Consider the following 27,422-nt stretch of genomic DNA (forward strand, 5'->3'; position numbering starts at 1 on the left):
AGAGAAAAGATCATTGCAAGCATCTAAGAAAGGTATTTGAGAAATGTAGGCAATATAACATATCTCTCAACCCTAAGAAATCCATTTTCGGGGTCGATCGAGGCAAATTGTTAGGACATGTGGTATCTAAAGAAGGGATTAGTATTGACCCAGAGAGGATTGAAGTAATCAAGAAGATACCTCCCCCCAAGGACAAAGGATCTTTAAGGTCATTCTTTGGCAAGATCAATTTCGTGAGAAGATTCATACCAAACTTTGCAGAGATCGTCAAACCAATGAATGACTTATTGAAAAAGGATGTTTTAATATGATTGATGAAGTGATTGGTTTGGGCCAATTTCTAATCTCTGATTTGCTGCTATCATTTACATTTCTCCTCTAGCATTTATTAGCACTCATCACTGTTTACATTCACATGAAGAGCTTTTGTTTAAACAAAGAAAATGAGATAAGTAATTTAGAAGGTTTTGACACTTTAGCACAAGAATTGCTCACTGTAATCATACTGCTGTCATAAAGGAACTTACTGCTCTCCTATCCTCACTGAAAATCATGAGATTGTAAGTTGAATTGGTTAAAGTATTCCCAATGGTTTATGCTTTATTGAAATTGATAATATTGAATAAATCAACTAACATTTGTTTGACCTTTGTGAGCTTGTTCATAATCTTGCCAATTTTGCACTAAGTAAAGCACATAATCCAGCGATCCTGATTGTCTAAGTGAATGAATTTAAGAGCTCATTGAACATTGGTATCTAATTGTGAACGGTTATCTTATTATTGGCACTTATCTCTTTGAAGCATTGAAGTGGAAGCATTGATAATCTTGCAAATCTTGATCATTGCTAGTTATTACGGGATTTCAGCACATCCCGTAGTTGTTGAAGTTTTGAATCTTTTGTATCTTATTCACAATTGATAAGTTGGCACATTCTTGTTGTTAAGATTGTCTTTACATTTGTTATTAGGTACTTTTGTCATAAAAGCTAATCATAACTTAAGTACTTAAAGAACATAAACAATCTCAACTCAAGATTCAATCAATCCATCTCACAAGCATCCTAGGTCTAGTTGCATTAATAACATAACTCTGAGCATAAGCTTGGTCGATAGACACCTAGGACCACCCTTTCTCAATTTAGCTAGAGGATTCAACACCTTTCTAGTGGTTAACATGGTGACCTTGCAGTCGTCAAAGCCACAGTCTCTGCGGTGCCGCATCGGATGGTTGGAACACAAGGGGAGGTATCAATAATCAAGTCTTTGCTTGCTTCCCATTGGCTTCCATCCCACAACCTACTCTAAAGATTGATTCCAAAACAGTTAAGAGGAAGGTATTACTTAGAATAGGCATATAACTAGAAGTAACCAAGATTCTTGCATCACATCTAAGTCATAGGATCTGCACAGCATATAGGTTAGCGAAGCATCTAAGCAGTGATTGTCCATCTGATTACTTGGTCTCTAATTGATAATAAGCAAGAAGTTGACTCCATAAGGCACTGGTCTCACATTTGAATTCAATCTAATCCTTAAATCTTGCTAAAATTAACCAAGTAGCTAGGCCACTCAATCATGTCTCCCGGACTCGTTGGTTGCCAACTTGTCCTTCGTCTTCACATTTCCATAAGGACTACCCCCCATAGCCTGCTATTGGGAGACAGCTAGAACAGAGAGGTCAAGGATCAGAGTGACAGCCCCCAACCTAAGTCGTTGTCGCAGTGCCTGTACAATCTGAGCGACAACAGGCCTCACATGGTTTTTACATGGCTTTTGACTTGAGGACTTGGGCTTACAATGGTGGTTAATGCTACACTGAAAAGTATATGTACCCCTGCTGACAAGAAGGGTAATAGGGTCTTAAACCAATGATAACTATATGCATGTAATAACACTTGTATAAAACAATACACACCTTAAACACATTTCAGGGCTATATATTTCACTGGTAGTGCGCCATCTTCAGCATTAGAATTCTTTCCAAAGTCCACTCAATTGAGTATATTGAGTATATACACAGTGCTTAAATTCTTTACTAATTGTTGTTGGTGCATGGAATGTTCACTGTTTATTTCTCATGATTTCCTAAGCTTGGAGTACTCTAAAAATACATCTTGGATCATGGGTTTTCATAGTTGCAATCTGTCCAAGGCATACACAATACAGTGAATAATGTGCTCTAAATGCTGATGATTTTGTGATCATTTAATGATTCTCTAAGTGTTATACGTAAGTGGAACATGATATAGATCTGCGTAGTCTTAATTGTCATCTATAGCAGCAGTAGACTTAATTCATATATGAGCAAGGTCTAATTTCATTGTCTTGAGACTGATGAACTTTAATGTTGCATATAACAGTTACATGCCTTCAAACAAACTCAATTCCTCATCTTGCTGCTCCTAAATCATAGTAATCACTGTTCTTAATTTTGGGCATATGATCTCATGGATGTGGATGATATCTTGACAATAACTCTCTTCAACAGTCAGTAATGATCTAATGGACATGGTGGACTGAATGACCCAATCTTTTAATTTTTATTATTACATCTCAAGCTTTTTGATTCAAGTATTGTGTTGCTATCATATCTAAATTTCATTGAATATAAGTTTCATATGGCAATGAGAACATTTCTACCATTTACATGTTTCCATGCTTAATGTTACCTCGGGCTATTGAATTTGAGCAAGTTCCATTTATTTCTATTTTCTAAGCATAATCACACTTCACAACAGGCACTTTCGTACAAGTAACTCCTTATTCAAAGCTTGTTTAAGTCTAGAGGTTTGGTAAACTACTTGCATGCTTAAACTTGCTATGCACCTTGAGAGTGAGTGGTTTCAAATCGCTGGCCTTTATGAAGTGTAAGTTGGAGAACCTCTCCTATACAACAACCCAGCTAGATTTGACTTCTAGGGGGTTCCCCCCTTGACTAGGGTACCCTTTCCCATAGTCTAAAGAGTGGGAAAAGGCTACCAAGGTGACAATAGGTGGTTTGCCTAGTAGTTGTGTTTAGGGTTGTTAGCCACCAAAATGGGTAACCCTATAGGAGAAAAAAAAAATATTTTGTTTTGGACAGCCAGCCAGCCAGTAGCCCTGCACATTTCTCATTGATAATGATATGCCACATTCTTCCACCATCTGCACTAGTCATGCACCTCTCACCATCCGACATTCCTCTTGAATAAAGGTGGGCTACCACTCAACATGTACTTTGACCATTTTGCAATCAAGTGATTTTACTTAATGTTTTGGGCATTTTAACATGGATAAAGGGGTGATCTGGATGATTATAAGATCTTTACTGTAAACTTGTTCTTTCACCTTACCAGGGGGATTCGTCTTTAGCCCTAGTCCAATGGGACCTTCTCTAAGGCCTTATGGTTATAGGAGGGGCACTAATTGGAATACCTGGATTGAAGTAGCATGTCCATTACCCTTTCCATACTTAACATCTTTAATCATTCCCTTGATACCACCTCCATCCTCTAGGTTAATTGCAATTAGTTCATTCGGATTTGGCACTCACATATCCACATCCTTGAGTAGGACCGAAAAATTTTTCCCTAGAGGTTGATGCAGCTAAAAGAATGAAAAAACATAAAATGGCCACAACAAAAGAAAAAGAAAATTTAAAATGCAAAAGATGGTTAGGACAAAAGTTAGCACGTGGGAAAAAGCCTAGCATGAGCTCTACCCCCTCATTAGCCATCACCTGATTCCTAAGCACTTGATGCTCCATCTCATCATAAGGAACCCTTGCATGTCCCAACCTTGATGAGCGAGAAATTGACTCATCTTAAGGGGTAAAACAAATGTTATATCATAAAGAACAAGCTTTGATCCTTGAGTTATGCACCATTAAAAGGCATTATCAAAAAGAAGTAAAAGGCACACCAGAGGGGTGGAAAAAGCAAGAAGAGGAAAGGGGTAACTCATGCCTCCATGATTTCTCCCTCCATTACATCTATACACTCAGGATGTGGACTCTCATTAGTTGGTCACCTGACCATGGTACTAAGCCATCAAGTCATTCCCCTTTGTTGCCACCTATTCTCACTAACAACTATCGATTGAAGGGCTGACCATGGAAATGCCACCTCCCCTTAAGGGTTAGAAGCACCTAATAGGGTTGATTACCTAGCCACCCATACAAAGGTAGGGAACACTTTTACAGGAGCTAGTCTAGTTAGATATTTGAAGGTGATCCCAATTTGAAGTATTATCATGCCTTTCTCAAATGCATCTATGATTATGGTCTCTAATGAATGGTCGCTTTCACTTGAGTTTAAAATGGTCTTTCTAGGTGGTTTTGAGCAGCTAAGGTCTTGAGGGCACACTATTTCGCTCTTGCTCCACATGATGCCTAGGTTATACTACGCATCTGAAGAGTGTGTTGACCCTGCAGATGTAGTGTATCCCTTATTCAGCATAGTGTTGAGCACTTAGATGACCTTGGCATTTGATGGACACCCCATAGCACCCTCACATGCCAAAACGTTGAGCTTATCTTGCTTAGCATTGAGGATTCTTGATGATGTACCAGTGGACCCTGTTACCGCTCAAATTAGTAGGGGACCTAAAGGGAAAATGCTAGGCCAAGGGCAACAAATGGAGACTTAGCCCACTGTCACCTTAGCTAAGGCTCCCTACTATTTACGGACTTTCACCGATGGGAGGAGACCCAGTATATTATGGAGTCACTAATGAAGGATAAATCAATGAGTGGATGTGGAGTGACCCAAATGATTTCCTTTTCCAGAAGAGGTTGAAGGATAGAGCTTGCTTGCTTTCTAAGCAAGGTACAATGTCTTCTAGGAGAGGAATGAGAGGATTTGAGGGTTAGGTTTAGGGGATATGAGTCGTGAAAGAATTTCCCAATCCCTAAAATCCTTATTGAAATTGGTATCCCAGATGGTTCTTGAAGAATTTTCTTTTCAAAGGAACAGGACCACACAGGACCAAGTGGACCCAGTCTAGGGTAGGAGGAAAGAGTATGGAAACCAATGATGTTCTTACCCTAGACAAGGTGGGGGAAAGGATCAAAGAAAGAATTTTCACTTGAAAGTGTTGAATTGATCCTATGAGGCACTAGCCTTGGGGATACTAGGGCAAAGTTTGATCTCGGAGCTAGGGCTTGGCTTTTCTCACAACTCCACCATCGAAATGGCTTCAAAATTGGAGGAGGCCTTGAGGAGACATCAATGCAGGAGAGGCTAGGAGATCGAACTTTTTGGAGGGATAGTTTGCTGGGAAAATGATGCCCTAGGTGACCCAACTTGGCTAGACCTAGGAAAAGGTGAAAAAGGTATGATTTTAGGTGACCACCTCTTGGTAGATCAGTGCCTTAGTCTTGGGAGAACGGAGCCTATGATAAATATGAGTGACGATCTTCGATTCTTGGTCAAGGAGGCCTCAAGACCACTTCGCTAGCATTATAGGTCAAAGAGAAGCAAATCTTGCAGTTTGTATACCTCCATGTGCAAAAGGTGATGGCTTATCAAGATAAATTTGTTGATAGAATTACCCCTAAGAGATTTCATTCACATTACATGGCCCATACATTGAGAGATGCTATATAGAGACAAAATTCCACAACTTAAGTAGTAAATGCATGCAGCAATTAGCCCTAAAAATAGCGAAAATCCCAATACAATGTGTATGACAAAGTAAAACAAGAATAACATTATGGGCATATACTTACATGTAATAGAATATATCCAACCAGCCACAATTTGACAAGAGAGAGGCTCCAAGATAAGATAGACCAAATCCACACATCAAAATTCATCCATAAAGCTCCAATTCATCCACCAAGAAAAGTGTGAAATGTTGAAATTTCTAACCCGTTAGAAATCCCTACTGCATCTTCTGGTTTAAATTCTCCTACTTGTTTATTACATTAACAAGTTATTTATAAATATAAATATTGAAAATAAACACAGATGCAACCTTAACTCATATACAGATCATCAACTAAAATACTGAGACAAACGCACAAGGGACACCATTATTTTTGGACAATCGTCCCCAAAAAACCCAACTTTTGAAAACCGGTGCAGTAGTTCTGAGAGTTTTATTATTATGCAAATTTCTTGAGTACAATTAGGGTGCCGAACTGGCTCACCCAACAAAGATTGTTACACGGCAGTAACACCTCTTCTGGGAGACAGATATTCAGCCTCTCAGCACTAGTCTGCCCCATGAAAATCCTTCCGGCGCTTCTCCTAGGTTCTGCATCAGCGCTGCTAGCCTCAGCATAGCTCCTGAACCCTCTCTGTCAGCCTTCTGCCTCTCCGCGTCAGCTCTCTGGCCTTCTACATCACCCACACAGGCCCCTCAACCTCTGCACAGTCTCTAGCTGCCTTTACATGGCTCATGTTGCCTCTGCGTAGCTCTAGTTGCCTCTGCATCAGCCTCTCCAGGCTCTGCGCTAATCCTCTAGCACTATCCCTGCCTCTCTGCTATGTACTCACTACCCCTTGCTGCAACAAATCACTTGTTCGACTTTCTCAGCAAACCCTGCTCCAGAAAATCGAACTAACTGATCAATCTTGGTGTATCTCCAACTGACCCTCAAGCCTCCTCTTATACTTTTCATGTTGAGTCTTCAACGACAGAGATTAAGTCCCTAATCAACGACTAAGATTAGATTTGGCTTGATCCATGTCATTTAGAACATTCTCACCCAGTTTTATATTAATACCCATTAATATTTTAATTTTCCTAAGTTTAGACTTAGGAACTCCATTAAAAATATTAATTATTTTAATATCTCTCTAACCAGGTGGAATTTCCCCAAACCATTTCTAGGTCTTGGAGATCTCATGTGCCTTAACTTCTCCACCAATTTTCATGGCTAGAGCGCATCCGATGCTATCACAAATCAACATGAAATTCTCAGGAGAGAGAAGAGATCCAATCCAAAGTGATGATGAGCAAATGAACACATCTCACTTGTATTTATACACTAATGAGGAGTTCGAATTAGCCTCCTTGGCCTACATAAGCCCCAAAAATAAAATAATGTTCTAATAATCTAACTTTTGGTGACAAGCCCACCAAACTAGCTCACAAATGAAAGAATAAGCCTCTCAAATGGTCAAATAATAATCTATGCATGTTGTAGGGCCCTCTAAGAGGCCTAATGAGGTCCATGGGTGCCATAATGAAGAGTAGGACCCTCAAAAGTGATGGACAAGGGGTTGGCCCCTTGTTTTCCAAACAATAAACATGTGGTGTTCCCAATGGGTGTGGGGGCACAATGATAACCTCGTGGGTTATTATTGTATGTAGATCGTCTGCAAGGACTCTAATGATGGTGTAGGGGATGCCACATTGTCCTACAAGTCCTGGGTCAGCTACCAAGTGCATGGTACCTTTGTGGGGTCGAGTGCGCAAAAGTGAACCAAGTGCATCTTCCTCGTCCAATGGGAGAATCTCGAGCATCTCTGACCATATTCGGAGATCCATGGAATGTTGTCTACTGCTATGGAGGCCCATGGCTCTCAATACACACCCTACATGTGCCAATGTAGCCCTCTAGAGGATTGTGACCCCATATAGGGAGACCAAACCCAAGATGGAGACCATCTGCAATCCTACATAAGATCCAATGCGTCCCCTAGCCTTCTAGTACAAGTGTTAAAATTGGCAACTAGGGCCAAACTCCATGTGGGTCATCTTATTTGTGGCAGCTGATATTTTTCTTGGACTCCTCTCATCGAGAGGTGTAGGATTGATCTAAAGATCATCCGATTCCGATAAGTATTCATGGAGATATGAATTTATGTGTTATGGGACAATTCGTCAAAATTGGCCAGCAACCAAATAACCCCCACGTGTGCTCAACATTTTAGTATAAAAGGAGGTGACTTGATAGTCATTTGAACACACACTTCACTGTTGATTTCTCTCCACTTGTTTTTGGTTTTAGTGGAAGAGAAGTCTATGAGGAGGAAGCCCTAGAGGAGGAAAGGAGCCTAAGCATGAAGTCTAAACGCAGTCCTAGATGATGCCCTAGCAGCTCTACGCACCTAGATCTAGGACGTTGTCATATTGTGAAGAAAACAACCCTAATCCAAAAAGTGCAACACACAAGAAGAAAAGGAACTCGTTGGAGGCAAGGGAAGTTCTATCTTAGCCACAGCAAAGGAGAACTGAACAACGTGGTAATAGAGGTTTGTTTCATGGGTCTTTTGGAGGGCCGAGTTTGTTGTAAGGGAGGCCGAGGTAGCTCCCTAGAGGGCCGAGACAAGGGAAGGTTGTTTCAGCCTGCATGGAGGTGTTCTTGGGTGCAAAACTCTTGGTAAAGGGCAGTGTAGGCTGCTGTGGGTAGGCCACAAGCCCTACGAGCTGTTTGGAGGGCAACGTAGGGTGTATTGAGGGTTGTCTATGCCCAGAACAACAGTGGAGAAAGGGTTGGGTAGGCCGCAGGCCTTAACACCCCAAATCAGGGCATGCGTAGGACTGTTTGAGGGTAGTAAAGTACTCAGATCAGCAGTGTGGAGGCAGAGGATACTTATGGAGGAAGTTGCAACTGTTTAAGGGACTGTGTGGGTATGTTTTAGGGCTGACATGGGCCACAGTGATGCCCTAACCAGAACACAGTCATAACAGCAATGGTACATGGGACAGCAATGGTACATGGTGCAACATTGGTACAGCAATGGGAGCAGCTATGAGTACATGTTGTACAATGCAGCATAGTGCACATAGGAGCAGCAATGCATAGCATGATGTACAGTGTTGCATAGTGCACACAGTAGTAGTGATAGTGCAGCATGGTGTGGATCAGTGTTCTCGACATTGGTGCAGCAATGGGACAGCATGGTAATGATGGACATATAGCAGCAGCAAGAATGTATTGCAGCAGCAAGATGATGAGGTATTGCAGCAGCAGGATGATGAGGTATTGCAGCATGCATTTGGGTGCAGCATAGTGCAATGAAGAGCTCAGCATAGTGCAACAATACAGTGATGGGTACAATCATGATTAGTGAAGCATGATGAGATGCAGCATAGTGATGATGGGTGCAGCATGGTGCAGCACAGTGAGGTGCAACATGATGATGAGGTGCAGCACAATGATAGGTGCAGCATGGTGATGGAGTCACCTTGGAGAATCAGTTGAAGCAGCATGTCTTCAACTGAGTTCAGCTACCTCATGTATCATCCTCTTAGAGATGATCTATGCTCTTATTTAGATAAGTCAAAGTGTTGACTTCTGTTGTATATGTACTATCTCTCTCTCTCTCTGTTGAACTATTGAAGAACATATAAGAAGAATTGATCAAGGGTTTCCCCACATTGGGGTTTGTCCCTGGCTAGTGCCACATCTTATGTCCTCTTGTCTTGGCTTGTCTTCTGCGATTTATGTTTATGTTCTATCTGCAATTTACTATTATGTTGATGTGATTGCTAATCTGGAAAAGATATTGAGCTAACTATGAAAATTGAAATAAATTGCTCTAAGCATAGAACATACCTAAAATTAACAAGAAGTCATTAAGGAAATCGAGTAAATGAACCCACCAACCATGGACCACATGTAGGGACTTCATAATGACCTGCCCTTCCATAATGGGCTTCAGGATGTGCCAATGTCTCCTAAACTCCAAATGGGGTTAACCAAGTATCCTATTAGGTGGTTTCTACTTCTAAAGGGGATAATATGTTCAAGGTACATCCTTCAAAAGGTGGTGGCTTGTGACAAATAGGTGAACGAAGTAGGGGATGAAAAGGGGCAACCCCGGATCACATGTCGGGGTACAAGGGTAGCTAATAAGAGGGAAACCCACACTTGGGTTTATAATGTATAGGAGGGAGCAATTGTGGTACATGAGGTGCCCCGGTCTTGATTTTTCCGCCCTTCTTTATATGTATTTTGCCTTTTTGCAATTTTCTTTAATTAACTGTTGGGGGCTCAAGGAGTAAGAGCATGATGCATAAGATATAGCAATGGATACCCCCTTTTAAAGGTAGGGCGATTCATTGCCCACCAAGGGTTGGGGCAATCATGGGTTCCTATGTGATGAAGGAGGCTCATAGAACCTATAGAAACTAGGGTGATGTCCATGGTGATGGGGTAGAGCTCATGTATTGGCTTTTTCCCACGTGCTTAATGTGTTTGTCTCGGCCATCTTTTGCATTTTGTGGTACATTTTCCTATTTAATGTGACCAAATATGCTTTTATTTTTCTTTTTAGCTGCATCAACTTCCAGGCATCGTTCCAGGCCTGACCCAAAGTGTGGGCAAGGGGAAGGGGCGAGCTAACCCTATGCTAAGTCACCGGATTCGCCGTATTTAATCCTTAAAATTCGAAATTCGCCGTATTTAATCCTCATTCGAATTTGTTCGATAAAATTCGCCATTAAAATTCGCGTATTCGAATTTCGAATTTCTGTCGATTAAATTCGCCATTAAAATCGATGAAATTCGTTGAGATGCGTTAAAATTCGTTTTTTTCGGGCCGGGGGTATGCGTGCTGCTGTTTTAGCTTAGGTTTCAATGTTCATTGGTTTCGTTGTTGTTTCCATTGCCGCCGCAGACGCACGACAGAGACGCAGACGCACGACAGAGACCACGGACACCTTGTTGTTTCAAATTTGGTTGTTCTGATCATGTCGCTGGTCATAACAAATTACAATGCGTTCCTCTTTGTTAGGAATGTATTCAAGCATTTGCAGAAATAATCTGAAATATGGGTTTTTCACAGCCTTGCACCCCTTTGACTCTTGCGCATAGTTATCAGCATTGTACCTTGTCCACTAGGTGTGCAATTCATCACTATATCAGCAAGATGATTTTTTATAGGCTGAACGACAACTGTTTTTCTATATCAAATCACGTCTAGGGACTGATACTTTATAATTAGAATAAACTTCTGTTGATGAAATAAAAATCCTATGCTCAACACGTCCTTCATAGAAAATATCGACAAACGATTTCTTATTGTTTTCTGATAATGGAAACAATGCCCCAGTGACTGTTGTACGTTTCCCTGTTGATCTCAAAGTATAAGATAAGACTCTTTTTTGGTGCGTATATGGAAATATCACCAACTGCATATCCCCATGGTCAAATGGATGGGTGCAATGATCCATTTCTGTTCTTTTTTATGGTAGTAGGACAAATTGATTTCAAAATGAGAGTCTGCATTGAAGGAAAAATATCTCTGCACCGTCTGAAGCAACTATGTATGTTATCTCATCTGCTGACCAGTGTTGTTGTCCATCTCATGATATCTGTATAGAAACACCCTTTCATCACAATGCTGACCATCAAAAACAGGTGGTGCATCAAAGTACAACATATACAACTTACCATTGCTTTGCTGATCAAATGGTATCTTTTAGAAATTTTCATTATTTCTTTGTCAATATGGTTGACTCATTAGCAATTTTCATGTGCTACATAACTTGCTGATTTTTCCTATACATTTCAAGCTTTTCATCGAATTATGCTTTGACTCCATTATTAATATAATTTCTAACAATAAGATAGTCTTTATAAGTGTATAAATCTGCCCTCTATCTTTAATATACATTTTTTTTTCGAATTTCTATATGTCGAATTTTATGTCGAATTTTATCGACAAAATTTGAGTTGCCGAACTTTATTCGAATTTCAAAGTCCTCGAACTCGAACTCGAACTCGAACCTGGTGACTTAGACCCTATGTGGACAGAGTGGAGGAATGTGGACCCAAGTGGGAGAAATGATGAATGGGGTAATAATGATTGGAAAAAGGGTAATATAAATGGATAAGGGAGCGGGACCACACAACCAAAATTGGGATTTCCCATGAAATACCATCCCTAAATCCAAATGGTCAGTAAAAGAGATCCCATGGGTCTAGAATGCAAGGTTAATATCCAAAAGGGGTCTAGGGGACAAGGGCACAAACCTAACCCATTTTTTCCGTTGAATCCCCCATTAATCCATGCCCAAAAGTGTCCATGATACGCAAACTACAATACTCAATTATCAAATGACAAGGCATGTCTTTAGGTTCGGGAGGCCCACCTTCAAACATACGATCATGGTAGATGGGCAAGGGACCACATGGCTGGCTCAGGTGGTGGAGAAATGGCACAATGAGATAGCTAGTGGTTGCAAGGGGTTGTTGGCTGCCGACTGAGGACCATCTTGGAGAAAAAAAAAATCTCCTAAGGGTATCACCCACAAAATGGTGGGTAAAAGACCCAACATGCCCCCAGGCTGGCTTTGACACTATTTAATGGGTATGCATTGGTCCAGAGTCCAAATGAGGATGATTATCCCCCAAGATGATTGAGGAGGGCTTATTGCACCTGATGGAGCCCCAATGTTGGAGAGAGAGTACAGCACATTGTCTACATGGCACATATTAACCACCACCTCTGGGTAGGTATATAGGAGAAAAAAATCTCCTAGATGGTCCTCGGTAGCCAGCAGCCCCTTTCAGCCACCAGATAGCTCAATATGCCATTGTCTCTACCACCTGAGCCAGCCATGTGGTCTCTCAACCATTTGTCGTGATTGTATGTTTGAAGGTGGGCCTCCCTACCCCGAAGGTATAAATTTTCATTGGTATAGTTGAGTAATTTTCCTTACTTGTCATGAGCAATTTTGAGCATGCATTGGTGGGGGGATTTGGCGGAAAGAGTGGGTTAGGTCTGTATTCTTGTCTCCACTGCCTGATTTTGTGGTTACCCTTGTATCCTAGTCTTGTGGGATCTCCTTTACTAACCATTAGCTTTAGGCTTGGCACTAAATGGGAAAATCCCGATTTTGGTTGCATGGTCCCATTTCCCGATACCACCTACATCACTCCCCTTCCACTCATTTTAGCCCCATTCATCTATTTTTCCATCCGGGTCCACATAGGGTTAGCCTCCCCCTCCCCTTGTCCACACCTTAGGTCGAGCATGGAACAATGCCCAGGAGGTTGATGCAGCTAAAAGGAAAATAAAAAGCATAATTTGGCCACTCTCAACAGGAAATGTACCACAAAATGCAAAAGATGGTCGGGGCACACAAATTTAGCATGTGGGCAAAACCCAAACATGAGCTCTACCCCTTATCCATGGCCATCACCCTAGTTCTTATGAGCCCTAGATGTTCCCGCTCCATCATGAAGGAACCCATGACTGTCCCAACCCCTGGTGGGCAATGAACTGACGCACCTCAAGGGGGTACCCACTACTACATATTTCACATCATGCTCTCATCCCCGAAGCCTCGAGCAGTTATAAAGAAAAAGCAATCAAAGGCAAAAGGCATATGAAGAAGGGTGGAAAAACAAAGTTCGGGGTAACTCATGTACTACAATTTGCTCCCTCCTACACTCATATACCCAGGTGTGGGCTTCCCTTATTATAGCTACCCTTGCACCTTGACATGTGGTCTGGATGATTCCCTGATCCCCACTCCATTCCATTATTATATCATTTGCCACCTACCACTTAAGGGATGTACCATGGACATGTCACCCCCTTTAGAGGTTGAAACCACCTAATAGGGTCCTTGGCTAACACCCTATTGAGCTTTGAGACACTTGTACATGCCAAAGCCCTCTATGGAAGGGCATGCCACCATGAAGGACTTGTAAGCTTTATTACTTGATTATTCTAATGACTTGTTGTATTAGAGAGCAAGGGGACGCATTGGATCTTATGAAGGATTGCAAGTGGGTCTTCATTTGGGGCTTGGTCTCCCTATACGGGGTCCTAGCCCTCCAAAGGGCCACATTAGCACTTGTATGGTGAGCGTTGAGAGCCATGGGCCTCCACCATAGTAGAGATTACTTCATAGATCCCCAGCATCGATCATTGATTGCTCATGTTCCACCTTATGGATGAGGATGATGCACCTGGTTCACCATGCCTAGTCGACTCCATAATTGCACCATACACTTGGCAGATATTCCAAGGTCTAGAGGATGTCTCCTGACATAGAGAGAGGGCTTACATCACCATCCTAACCCTTACAAATGGTTTATAGGCATTTCCAATCCACTTGGAGACCCATGAGGATGTCCTTGTGCCCCCACACCCACTTGGGAGCACCACAGGTTCTTGCTTGGAAAACAAGGGGCCAACCCCTTGTCCACTATGTTTGGAGTCCATTTCTACATCATGGCACCCCTTGGACTTCATTAGGCCTCCTCAAAGGCCCAACAACTCACTTTGTTGATCATTCGACCCTCTTGAGAGGCTTATCTTTACATTATTGAGCTATTTGGTGGGCTTGTCACCAAAAGTATTGTTATTATGCACATTATTTTATTTTAGGGGCTAAATTAGGCCAATTTAGCTAAATCGAATTCATTAGAGAGTGTATAAATAGAAGTGAGATGATTCATTTTGATCATCATCACTTGGATTGGGTTATTAGCTCTTGTCAGATTTTCGCTATCCTTTTGGAGGATGAGTTTGGATGATATGGAATGAATTTTGATGTTTAGATCTTTCTCTCTTGTCTTGGAGCTTCATTATTGGTATAATTTGATGATTGCATATACTCTTTTGTACATGTAAGTACTCTTTTCATGCTTATTCTTATTGTTTACCTTTGTCACATGAATGTTGCTAGGATATTCGTTGTACAACTCTGAAATTTACTGCTTTTCTATACGAATTGGTGGAAATTGTGGTCTTTGATAGCGTTGCATCATGTCATGGGCCATGTATGAATGGGTAAATGTTCCTAGAGATAATTTGTGTTAAATGCATCTCGATAAGTCATCAATCACTGCATATCGAAGTATAAAGATCTCAAGTAGCTACTCTCATGCCCTATGCCATGCAAAGTTGCTTGAAGACCTCCTTGATTGGGTGAATTTTATCCAAACCATAAATTCTACTTGACAACATCTCTCCCAAAGGACAAGGCACTAATCCTCCATAGGTGATCATCTTCAACGCTTATTCTTTTCACTTACCTCTTTTCCTAGGCCTAGCCTACATAGGTCACCTCGGGCATCACTTATCTCACGTTCTATCCATCCAAACAATTCGATTTTTGGTCCACAACTGTTAGGTTTTGGTAGCATCGGAAGTGCTCTAGCTTTGAAAATAGGTGGAGAGGCTAACGCATATGAGTTCTAAAGAACCCAGAAACCATTTGGTGAAATTCCACCCGTATTGTATTTTATTAAAATAATTAATATTTTTAATGGAGTTCCTAAGTCTAAACTTAGGGAAATTAAGATATTAATGGGTATTAATCAAAATATGGGTGAGAATGATCTAGAAGGTGGATAAAGTCATGTTTTAATCTTAGCCATTGATTAGAGATTTAATCTCAGCCATTGAAGACTCAACAGGAAAAGTATAAAATGGAGGCTTGGGATTCATTTGAAAACACACAAGGAGAGAATGAATTGATCTGAAGTTCGATTTCTAGGGCTAGGAAGTTGAGAAATTCGAACTAAGTGATCATTCGGCAGCAGAGGGGCAAAGAGAATCCGGAAGGACTTTCCGGAGAATACTGACAAAAAGGCAGAGAGAGCTTGCAGAGAGGCAACGCAGTAGCCGAGAGAGCTGACACTGGGCCAGTCTGGGCCCACGCAGCCTTAACGTAGAGCCAAAAAGGATTGCACAAAGGGAAAGTTGCTTGTCACGCAAAAGTCGAAACCGCTGAAACTGTCGGGATAGCTGACGCAGAGGGCAGAGGAGCTGACGCAGAGCCTGAAAGGCTGACAGAGGGCCTACGCAGGGCCAGCGCAAAAATAGCTGGGGTCAGCCAGTCTTGTGTTGGATCAGCGAGAATTCTGTCGGGTGAAGTGAGGTAAAACTCACTCAGATTTTCCGCCAGTATTTTTCTCTGTAAAGGATTGCTAGATGAGCATCCTAGATTTGTATTCAAATATTTCTCCTGCATAATAAAAGACCCTCAGAGTTGCTACACCAGTTTTCCCGCATTGGGTTTTTCGGGGACTATTGTGTCCAAAAATAAGTGTCCTATGTATCTTGTTCTTTACTCTAGTTTTCTGTTTCATGAGATCAAATATTTAATTAGTGTAAGATGCAGAAGCAATTTGCCTCAGTATTCAAAAGAATAACTTGATGAATGTAATTTAAAAATCAAGTAGGTGAAGTAGATTCATATTTGCTACAGTAGGGGTTCCTTGAGTGTAGGAATTTTCACATGGTATCAGAGGGTTGATTTTGAAACAGGAAGAGCAAATCAAGTGTTAAGCAGTGAGGCTGAAAGCTGCACTTGGCAGCGATTCGAATCCCCTCGAGAGGATTGCGCAGTGCTTGTTGGGAAGCAGATTCAAGGAAATCTCTCTCTGAGTGAGACAACAAAGGTACGATTTCCAGTTCGTGAGTTTGCAGAGGCAGAGGGAGTAACGCAAAGCCTCATAACAGTGCTTGAAGGGCGCAATTTCTGCCGGGGCAGAAATCCGCTAGAAAATAACGAAGACACGTAGAAGGGGAATTTTCTCATAATTTTTCCGCCAGAAAGTTCGAATTTCTCACTTGCTGAGCAATTGAGCAGTGACTAGAGAAGTCAGTTCGACAATTGGGTGAGATGGCATCACATGGGCTCAGAGATCAGGACAGGTTGGACGGAGCCTCCAACTATTTCATATGGAAAACCTAAATCTTAGTTGTTCTGAAGGAATATGATCTCAAGGCCTACGTCAAAAGTGTTGTATTTGTTCCTGCTGACAATGATCAAAAGAAAAAGTACAAGGCCGAGCAGGGGAAGGCAAAGAGGCTCATTCTCGATGGAGTTTGAGATCATGTAGTCTTACACTTGCAGGGCAAGGATACACCCAAGAGATGTGGGAAGTCTTGTCTTCTTTGTATGAAGGCTCTTCTGAACAGTGGAAGATGTATTTAGAGAAGAAGTTGCAGCGAACTTTGATACAAAAAGGAGAAGGGGCAAACCTCTATCTTCAACATCTTCAAGACACTAGAGACTAGCTTGCTACAGTGGGGTCCACTCCTCATCCAACTGCGATGGTGAGGATAGCCCTGAATGGAGTCTCAGATGAATGGCAAGTTTTCGTCCAAAGCATATTGGGCAAGGAAAAACTACCTTCATGGGAGGAGATGTGGGCGGCTCTTCAACAGGAGGAGTTAAGGAGGGACCTAGTGAAGGTCAACCTCAATGGCAGCAATGGGAGTGGCACAAAGACGAAGGAGGAGGAGGAAAACACAACTCCAGCATCGAAGGGATAGCAAAAGCAAAAGCGAAAGGAGGACATTTCGAAGGTGAAATGTTTCATTTGCGGCAAGATGGGCCACTATGCATCCCAGTGTCCTTTGAAGAAAAAGGATAAGGATGAGAAACATGATCCTAAGGCCGCTTCAGCAAAGATTGACAAGGATGAGTTTGCCATGAGTGCCCACGCATCTCCAAGAGGGAGATGGGGCGATATTGAGTTGTAGTCGGGAGGACTACATGTGGGCAGGATCCTTGAGGAGTCCACCTCTTGGATCAATTCCTTGCTACGGGAGCCCAAGATTCAACAGTAGCGAGATGGACTTAGTGTCAAATGATGCAGTAGATTGTTTGGAGGACAAATGCAGTAGCTTGGGACCAGAGACTGATCATCACATAACAAGGTTGGCAGCAGTGCAGATGGCACAGTGCAGACGTCAGCAGCAGCGCAATAAATTCAAAGGGTCAGCAGCGATCAGATTCCAACGTTCATTGTATTATGTTGAACACAATTAAGTTCAGCTAATTTTGGATGTTTTTCAATTGCTTCTCTCAGCAATTGAGTTGCATTACAGATGCAGTGTTAGCAATGGCAGTGCTAGCAGCATAGCAGATGCAGCATTTGAGAGGGAGTTGTAGTACATATGCAGCAGTGGCAGTGGCAGTGTCATGGGTAGCAGTACAGTAGCAGCAACAGCACAGTCTTGGTGGCAGCAATAGTGCAGAAGGAGGTGTTTCAGAAACAAAGCAACATGCAGGTGGACATTGTTGCTAGAGCACTTTCCTCGCTAAGAGGGAGTGTTAGTTTTGGTAGCACCGGAAGTGCTCTAGCCTTGAAAATTAGTGGAGAGGCTAAGGCACATGAGTTCTAAAGAACCTAGAAACTGTTTGGTGAAAATCCACCTGGATTGTATTTAATTAAAATAATTAATATTTTTAATGGAGTTCCTAAGTCTAAACTTAGGGAAATTAAAATATTAATGGGTATTAATTAAAATATGAATGAGAATGATCTAGAAGGCGCATCAAGTCATGTTTTAATCTTAGCCATTGATTAGAGACATAATCTCGGTCGTTGAAGACTCAACAGGAAAAGTATAAAATGGAGGCTTGGCGTTCAATTGAAAACACACACGGAGAGAAGAATTGATCTGGAGTTCGATTTCTAGGGCTAGGAAGCTAAGAAATTCAAACTAAGTGATCATCCAGCAGCAGAGGGGCAATTAGAATCCAGAAGGACTTTCTGGAGAATACTAACAGAGAGGAGGAGAGAGCTTGCAGAGAGGCAGCGCAGTAGCTAGGAGAGCTGACGCTAGTCCAGTATGGGACCACCCAACCTTGACGCAGAACCAGAAAGCACTGCGCAAAGGGGAAAGTTTCCTATCACGTAGAAGTTGGAACTGTTGGAATAGTCGGGATAGCTGACGTGGAGGGCAGCGGAGCTGACGCAGAGCCTTAAAGGCTCACACAGGGCCAACAAAGAAATAGTCGGGGTTAGCTAGTCTTGTGCTGGATCAGCTGGAATTCTGTCGGATGAAGTGAGGTAAAACTCACTCAGATTTTCCGCCAGTATTTTTCTCTGTAAACGATTGCTAGATGAGCATCCTAGATTTGTATTCAGATATTTCTCCTACATAATAATAAACCCTCAGAGTTGTTGCACCAATTTTCCCGCATTGGGTTTTTCTGGGGACTATGCGTCAAGAAATAAGTGTGTCCTATGTATCTTGTTCTGCGCTCTAGTTTTCTGTTTCATGAAATCAAATATCTAATTAGTGTAGGCCACATAAGTAATTTGCTTTAGTATTTAGAAGAATAACTTGATGAATGTAATTTAAAAATCAAGTAGGTGAAGTAGATTCAGATTTGCTGCAGTAGGGGTTCCTTGAGTGTAGGAATTTTCATAACAACTGCGTTGAAGTTTTCTCTAGAGACCCTCCAAATTTGAAGCAAATCCAACGGTAGGATCTCGAGATATAGCAAGCCCTAGCTCAAGGACCATTTCTTGCCCTAGGTTTCCCTTGGCTAGTGTCCTAATTGGAATCATTGATTCAAGCCTCAAAAAAATTTGTACATTGATCCTCTTCCCTTCCCTAATTAGATCAGGCACATGCTTGGTTGACAAACTGCATACCCTTGACCTAATTGTGGGACCACTTGGCCTTTCGTGGTCCCTCAACTTGCTGAGTGCAATTTTACAAAGATCTCATAAAATCCAAGTCTCTATAAAGACCTTCAAGTCTAGGAACCATCTTGACAAAGCATATTCTCAAAACCTAGCCTTAAGGACCTTCTTGGCCCTTCCTAGGGAAACCATCACCTTGCTTCCAAAGCAAGCAAGCTATACAATTGAGTCTCTCTTGTGAATAGGCCTTGGGAATCACCTTTCATCATTTTTCTGACATATTTGTTATCGTGATTCCTCTCATACCGGGACTCCTCCCATCTGTGAAAGTCTGTAAAGAGAAGGGAACCTTAGCTGAGGTGACAGTGGGCTATCGCTCCATTATTGCCCTTAACCTAGTAGTTTCTCTATAGGATCCCCTCTTACGGCCCCTGCTAGTTTGAGCGGTAACAACACCCATAGAGATGACGCAAGGCATCCAGAGTTGGCTTTTGGACACATGGTAATGCTTTGAGGCTTGATTTGAGGACCCTTCCTCAAATTGAGGTTGATCATGATGCTTGGAGACTCATCCAGCCCTTACATTATACATTTGGATCATTTTGAACCCTAAAGGGCATGACATCATGTTTATTGAGAGCTTATAGCTCACACGTGTGGGCATTTATTGGCATATTTTATTTGTTGAGCTATTGGGTTGGCTTGTAACCCATTTTACTTTGTGTCTACTCAAAATTAAACTTGTTTTAGGGACTTTTAGTGGATTATTAGAGGTGACAGACCTCTTATAAAAGGAGGATGACTTCTTTTCATTTGTCGACTTAGTCTATTGTACTTTGTTGCTTGAGGAGATGTGATCTTATGTGGATTTTTGCTATTGGAGACTAGTTTTTTTGTTGGAGACATCTTTTTGGGATTGAAATAAGGCATGTTCATTGGAAAATTTGAGTAGTTATTGCATGTCTTTTGTGGTTTTACACGTGATGAAATATTGCTAGGGTTTTTACTTGTTCCTTTTCTAAATGCAAAATTTTATTGGAAATTCTTGGTAAATTGTTGCATGTTTAATCTATATTCCTTGAACTCCCTAGAAAACCTCCTAGTGAGCATTTTTCTAGTTAATTTCTCCCCTCATAAAAATATAGCTAGGGTTAGAAAGTGAAAACTAGGGTTTTCCCCTTTACTCCATGCAAAAAATTGATCTCTATGGTTTAAATCCCTAAGATTATATCACCCAAGTAGGGAAAAGCCACTGGGATCCCATTGATGATCAAAATTCTTAAAAACTTTTATCTTTTCCTCTCTCTTACTTTTTTGGCCCTTCAAGGCAAGCCACTAGGGTTAGGGCAAGGGACAAATTCAACTAGGGCTTGAGCTACTAAAGCATTGGAGCTGATTTGGCATCTTTTCACCTTGTTTGACCTCACAAACTCAAAATCTAGCATTTTTCTTGGTGGAAATTGCCTCATTAGGGTTGATGTCATCAACCCTACGTAATTTAGTACCATAGTAAACCCTAGTTCTACACAAGGCTTCAACTTAGGGCTTGTTGAAGGTTTACCATTCTCTATTGTTGATCATATATTTAAAGAATCTTTTCCTTGTACTTGTATGCCTAAAAGCACTATTATTGAATCATAACTTGAAACCATAAGCCTCAAGTACTCTTCTCTAGGATTATTTTATGGTACATTATTCCTTCACATAAAGATTTGTGCCCAAATCCAAATAAGACTATCTTGATTAAGTCTTTCACTTGCATCACCTTGAACCTATTGACTTAGAATGTCTTTAGGTGATAATAGATATATGCTGGGAAGCCTCCCGTGTGGTGATATTCCATTAATGAGCAGGAGGGGGAGTGCTAAGGTGACAGTGGCAGCCACCTCCTTGCCTTGTTGTGTATTAGTCCAGTTCATACTTTGTGAGGCCTGACAAGGCCTGCTCAATTTTGAGGCAACAAGGCTCTCCCATTGGGATTGTGACTTTTCCCTCTAGGAGAGAGATTGAGCAATAACATATACCATCCATGAAATGCAGCAGAGCGCCCTAGGGTTTCTCCAATATATGCCAAATTGTAAATGCACATAAATAGAGGGGAAGAAACAAGAAAGAAATAAGAGTAAAAATAATTGAACATAGTTGACTCGTAAATGGAAGAAGAAAAATTCCATCAAATAACATTTTCTTTTATGTTCTATTGATTCTCAGAGTAAACCTTATACGTACCCAATCTTGTCCTTTGCTTTCTTGCCCCAAACCAGTCAATCACATGTTGCACATTTAATATCTTCAGCCATTTCTTAGACTCATTCCACTTCCATATTTGGCCACCCAACATGGTAACACTGACTATTGGGAGCTTTGAAAACAGACAATATGTCAGTGAGCTTGAAGAAATTTACGAGGACACAAAATCAATATTCCTCTTTCACTAACATATTGGCTAGTAACATAATGATGAACAGGCTGAGGCTCAATGTTATAAAACTAAATGCAATACGTTTTCCTTAAAAAGGAGATTGTCCATTCACTAACAATGTAATCAAATCACTTCATTGAAATAAGAAACATGGATGTTGCAACAAAAGTTTCGATCAGTGTTTACTTCATCGTCACAAGCAAATGCATATTAAATGTACTTCCCTGCAAGATCCAAATAAAAGAAATATAGTCAACTGACCTGGGAATATATGAAGTCTAAGACCATTTAATTCATTATTTTGAAAATCGGATGGCTCAGTCATATCTTTATAGAGAAAACAAGGCTAGCGTGTGCTAGACCAAGGTTATGCATATGAACCATGCAAGCTATTCAATTCGCACGTGTATCAATTTTCTACCAATTATGAATTATTAAGGCCAACTTGCTTACATTTTAAAACTATAGCAGGTGATTAATTGTTGGCAACATTGTTTAATCTGTGTGCTGTTATGTGAGTCATCGGCATGATCATATACCAATTTGCTATTCAATTTACAGAAATCCTACTCGCTTGCCTCATTGATAGCTATTCAAAGGGTACATGCATGGTCTGATAATTTGTCAGATACATGTATTTGTATAAATATATTGTCAACCTATGAACAACTCTTCAACTACCTTATAAGACCCCAATACTGAGATCCTTGTATTTTATGTAAATTCTTGTAAATAAGTTTTTTATTTATAAGGGATGGATATCACGTTTTGGGCTCAAGTGCAAAATTCCATTGAGGGATGTGCACGGAGATGATCGTGCCTAGAGATAATTTCTACAGCCCAGTATGAGGGATGTGTAATTGCAGCTCAACATGGAGTTGACACATGGCACCTTAAATAATAAAATATTAAGTCAATACAAAATATACAAAGTCAGCCATAACCTAAACTTAAAGTTTAAAATACTAAAAAGAATATATTATAAAAAAATTGTGAAACATTAATACATCTTGCTCTGAGTTTTCGAGATCATGTAAACATACAGGGACAATGGTTATCACATGAGCAAGATAACTAGGAGAGATTTGTTCTCTTTCCAAGTTGTTGTAAGCAACAATCTTGCGTTCCACCTATAACTTCAATACAAATTCCATCTTAACTAGTCAATAAATTCCCTTCTTATCACTAGCATAGATCCATCTTAATGTTGGATCTATCATGCTCCAAGAGGGATCAAAACCCTTGAGGTGCAAACCTTTTGGAGATTGCAAAAACTTGAGGAAATGTTGCACCTCAAGGGTTTTTATTCCTCTCAGCGCATGATAGATCTGGAGTTAAGATGGATCTATGCTGATGTTAAACAAAAAAGGGAGCCCATTTTTCATCAGCAACGTTTCAGTTTAACACCTAAAGGAGCAATCTAGGATATGTTAACTCCCTTTTGTAGCTTTCCCATCTGAAACACCATTGAAGAAGAGCTAGACCATCAAAATATAATGTTTTCTCACCTCTGGTGAAGTGGAGCTGAAAGCATTGTAAGGTGGTGGATTATAGAGTTGCTGCAGTGGTGGAAGATTCCTAATCTTTAGGTAGAAACCTTGATGTCAAGACAATTAAGAGGGTTTTATCTGCATAATGGATATGCACATGAAATCTTCCACACTGTATCAATCTAGGATCATATACACTTTTGTTTTGAGAAAATAAACCTTATATTAAACAGAAATTATTTATAGGGAGTAGAGATATTTACAAGGAAGAGTATGTACAAGGAGCAGAAGAAAATCAAAACTTCATCCTTGGTGCTCTGAGAACTGAAATCAAATCTGAATAGGCAAAATCATATACATTGTTGGTATCTCTAATTAGGAGACAACCTTTGACCTAGAGTAGCATACATAACTCTTCCTGCCAAAACCTACAGAATGAAGACACAGAGCTAACCTCATTGTCAAAAATATAATTACATCTAGTTTCCAAATAGAACAGAGAAGCAATTCTGAGACAATTTAAAAGACTCGTATAAGCTGAGAATTAACTAATTAGAGGCACCAAATAGTGCAGCCCTTCGCTGGATAACTCCCTAGAAGATAGAAGGAACTTGTGTCTTCACATGTTGCCTTCAACCTTAGACTGCCCAATACTCCCACAAAATTCTCTTAAGAGACTCCATTTTACCACAAATAGGGCAATGGTCATCTGTAAAGACGTTTTCAACTAAAATTTTGTTGGTAAACTGTATTAAAAGACCAACCAAGCAAAAACTCATAATTTATAAGAAAGGTCAAAAGGGAATACACCATCGGTCCTTTGTATCAATCCTCTGTAGGTATGTCCACATCAATCTAACATTCAAAATTCATGCCAATGGGAGTTTTTGATGCATCAAGCAATATAATTGCTTTGTATCATTATTCTGGATAGGCTTACAAAAGGACGAACACCAATCCCTCCAAATTGGGCCTCGCATTACAATGTTCAACTTAAACAAATCCAGTGAAAGGACCATCCTTTGAATCTCCCAAATAGCCAATATGTCTGAAGTAAGAAAAATCTTCTAATGACCTGGAACTCTCATGGGTGCATGATAGGACCATCTCTATCATAATTTTACTGTCACATGATACTCAGATTTGAAGTCACAGAGTTAACCTATAGTGATGACAGAAAGAGTGGAAACACCAATCAAAATTACACATCTGCATAAACACAACTACTCACTGGTGAACTCAACAGCATAAACACTGCATATCAGAAGATGAGATCAGCCCTACAAATGGACAGAGATTATATCAAATAAATCAATAGCATGAATATAGTGGACGGCCAACAGAAGTTTGAAGCAACAATCATTGTCTTCTCATTCACACAGTACAATAATTACAATATTGTCCTCAAGGGACTTGTTAGCACTCAAATCTACACCATGAAAAATTACTCCTCTCTAAAATCTAATGTTACCCCTCATGTCAGCAGGGTATATATATATATTTGCAGTATATTTCACCACCATTATAAGCCCAAGGTCACAAGTCAGAATCCCTGTAACAACCATGCGAGGCCCCATATTAGGTGTCCTAGACTTGTCTGGTCAGACTATGGCCTGTCCCTTTGGGTTCATCTCTGGCTCCTTTTGTTACGGCCTTGGATGGACTTACTTGAGAAGGACTCATAGTTCTAGGGGAGCCTGCATTTTGTAGGGGTGATGACTGTTGTATGAGCCAATACAGCTTGTGTCATAAACAAGGGTTAGGTGCCCTAGGTAATGAGGAAAGTTTAGTAGTTCCTTACGCTGTTCTAACACTAAAGCCTAGCCGCAATTAAGAAGGCATAGGATATTATAGGACAGCGTGATGTGGAGGAGAACAAGAGGCAACTACAGCAAGGAAAAGAAGGCAGCGTGGAGCCTTCTAAGGGTTGGATGCCATTGCAAGAAGGCCGAGTATGTTCAGGCCTAAACACGGGTCATAAACAAGTCAGTTGGGCAGCAAGCCCTAGACGCAGTCAAGGAGGGTTACTCGCTGCCCTAAATGCTGGTCTCTACAAGCCCTAGACGCAGTAGGGAAGGAGCCCTAGCATGAAGTTCAAAACGCAGTCCTAGATGATCTACGCATGACCTAGAAGAGATGCCCTAGCTCCTAACGCAGTTATGGAGTAAGGCCTAAGTGTTGTCCACAAGGGGTCATGACAAGAAGGGTTAGGTGCCCTAGGTAATGAGGGAAGTTCAGTAATTCCTTACGCTGTCCTAACACTAAAGCCTAGCTGCAATTAAGAAGGCAGAGGAGATTATAGGACAGCGTGATGTGGAGGAGAACAAGAGGCAACTACAGCAAGGAAAAGAAGGCAGCGTGGAGCCTTCTAAGGGTTGGATGCCATTGCAAGAAGGCCGAGTATGTTCAGGGCTAAACGCAGGTCATAGACAAGTCAGTTGGGCAGCAAACGAGGTAAGGAGTTCTGTTTTGGAGAAGGTTGTAGGTGACAGCAAGGACTGTGGTAGGCCGCAGGCCTAACCACCTCAAAACAGGGACAACATGAAAGGGTTTAGGGTTGTACAGTGCTCAGAACAGCAGCTCGAATGGAGAGAAGCCTTACTAGCCTAGGCCGCAGAAATTAAGGGCTGATTTGAGTGTGATGTGTGGGCCATAAAGCTACAGCAAGGCTGTGTGGTAGGCCGCAGGCCATACCATCACAACAAGGGATAGCATGGAGACTAAGGGTTGCCTAGGTGACTGTTTGAGGGTTGTGGCAACAACCTGAAGTGCCCTAACCAGTCTATATCACAACAGCAGCAATAGCATGGTGCATTGGGACAGCAGCAAGGTACAGCAAGGCTACAATGGGACAGCAGCAAGGTACAACATGCCACATGGGACAGCAACAAGCATAGTGTTGCAAACTCATTAGGACAGCAGTGCTAGCAGTGCAGTGATGGCACATTTGGGATAGTAAGCTGTGATGGGACAGCAGCAATACAAATGGGACAGCAAGGCTATGATGCTTGGTGGAGCAAGCAAATGGGACAGCAGTGGCTAGCATGGGACAGCAGTAGTAGCATAAGGTGCAGCAGTATGATGTGTGCAGCATGATGACAAGGTGCAGCACAATGATAGGTGAAGCAGTCACCTTGGAGAATCAGTTGAAGCAGCATGTCTTCAACTGAGTTCAGCTATCACATGTATCATCTTCTTAGAGATTATCTATGTTGTTATGTAGATAAGTCAAAGTGTTGACTTCTGTAGTAAATGTACTATCTCTCTCGCTCTGTTGAACTATTGAAGAACATATAAGAAGAATTTATCAAGGGTTTCCCCACATTGGGGTTTGTTCCTGGCTAGCGCCACATCTTGTGTCCTCTTGTCTTGGCTTGTCTTCTGCAATTTATGTTTATGTTCTATTTGTAGTTTACTTTAATGCTGATGTGATTGCTAATCTGGAAAAGGTATTGAGCTAACTGTGAAAATTCAAATAAATTTCTCTAAGCATAGAACATACCTAAAATTAACAATTCTGAAATTGAAGAAATTCGTCTCAGGTATTCCTGTTGTTCAAGCCCAACATGATGGAGTATGTCCCGGTTGTGCCAGTGGAAAGAAGACAAGGGGACCATTCCCCTCCAGCGAGAACAAGCCAAATCATCCTCCATCTCATGCATTCTGACATATGTGGTTCGATGCCCGTACATTCTATTGGTGGCCATCTCTATTACGTCACTTTCATTGATGACTTCTCAAGAAAGACATGGATATATTATTTGAAGCACAAGGATGAAGCCTTCGAAATGTTCAAGGAGTTCAAAGCTTTGGTCGAAAATCAAATAGGGAAGAAAATCAAGATATTCAGATCTAACAATGGTGGAAAGTACATTTCAAATGAGTTCATCGATTATTGCAAAAAGGAAGGTATCAAGAAAGAGATGATCGTGCAATACACCCCCGAACAATGTGGAGTAGCTGAAAGAAAGAACAATTCTATTGTAGAAGTTGCCCGTGCCATGCTCCATGATCAAAAGTTGCCAAAGTTCCTTTCGGGAGAAGCAATGAATGCTGCGATATATGTTCAAAACATGGTGCCTCATCAAGCATTAGACAACAAGACCCCAAAGAAGTGTTTACAGGTGTCAAGCCTGATGTTGGCCATCTCCGTATCTTTGGCCACCCCATATATTTCCACATGCCGAAGGACAAAAGAAACAAGCTGGAAGCCACGGGAA

The 27,422-nt window shown here is 41.2% G+C and overlaps 1 protein-coding gene across 2 annotated transcripts in view; it reads right to left on the reverse strand.

Annotated features, from left to right (window-relative positions):
* The window catches only part of LOC149263356 (uncharacterized), a 186,367-nt gene that overhangs the window by 44,054 nt on the left and 114,891 nt on the right, over window positions 1-27,422 (reverse strand). For both annotated transcript variants that reach the window (XM_089426163.1, XM_089426167.1), the window contains one exon: window positions 21,520-21,652. In XM_089426163.1, coding sequence (XP_089282289.1) covers window positions 21,520-21,652 — 133 coding nt within the window. The remainder of the gene's footprint in view (window positions 1-21,519; window positions 21,653-27,422) is intronic.

Source organism: Pinus tabuliformis, chromosome 6 (genome assembly GCF_031772625.1).
Source record: "Pinus tabuliformis cultivar Carrire ecotype Pingquan chromosome 6, CPIR1, whole genome shotgun sequence".
NCBI classification, from domain to species: Eukaryota; Viridiplantae; Streptophyta; class Pinopsida; order Pinales; family Pinaceae; genus Pinus; species Pinus tabuliformis.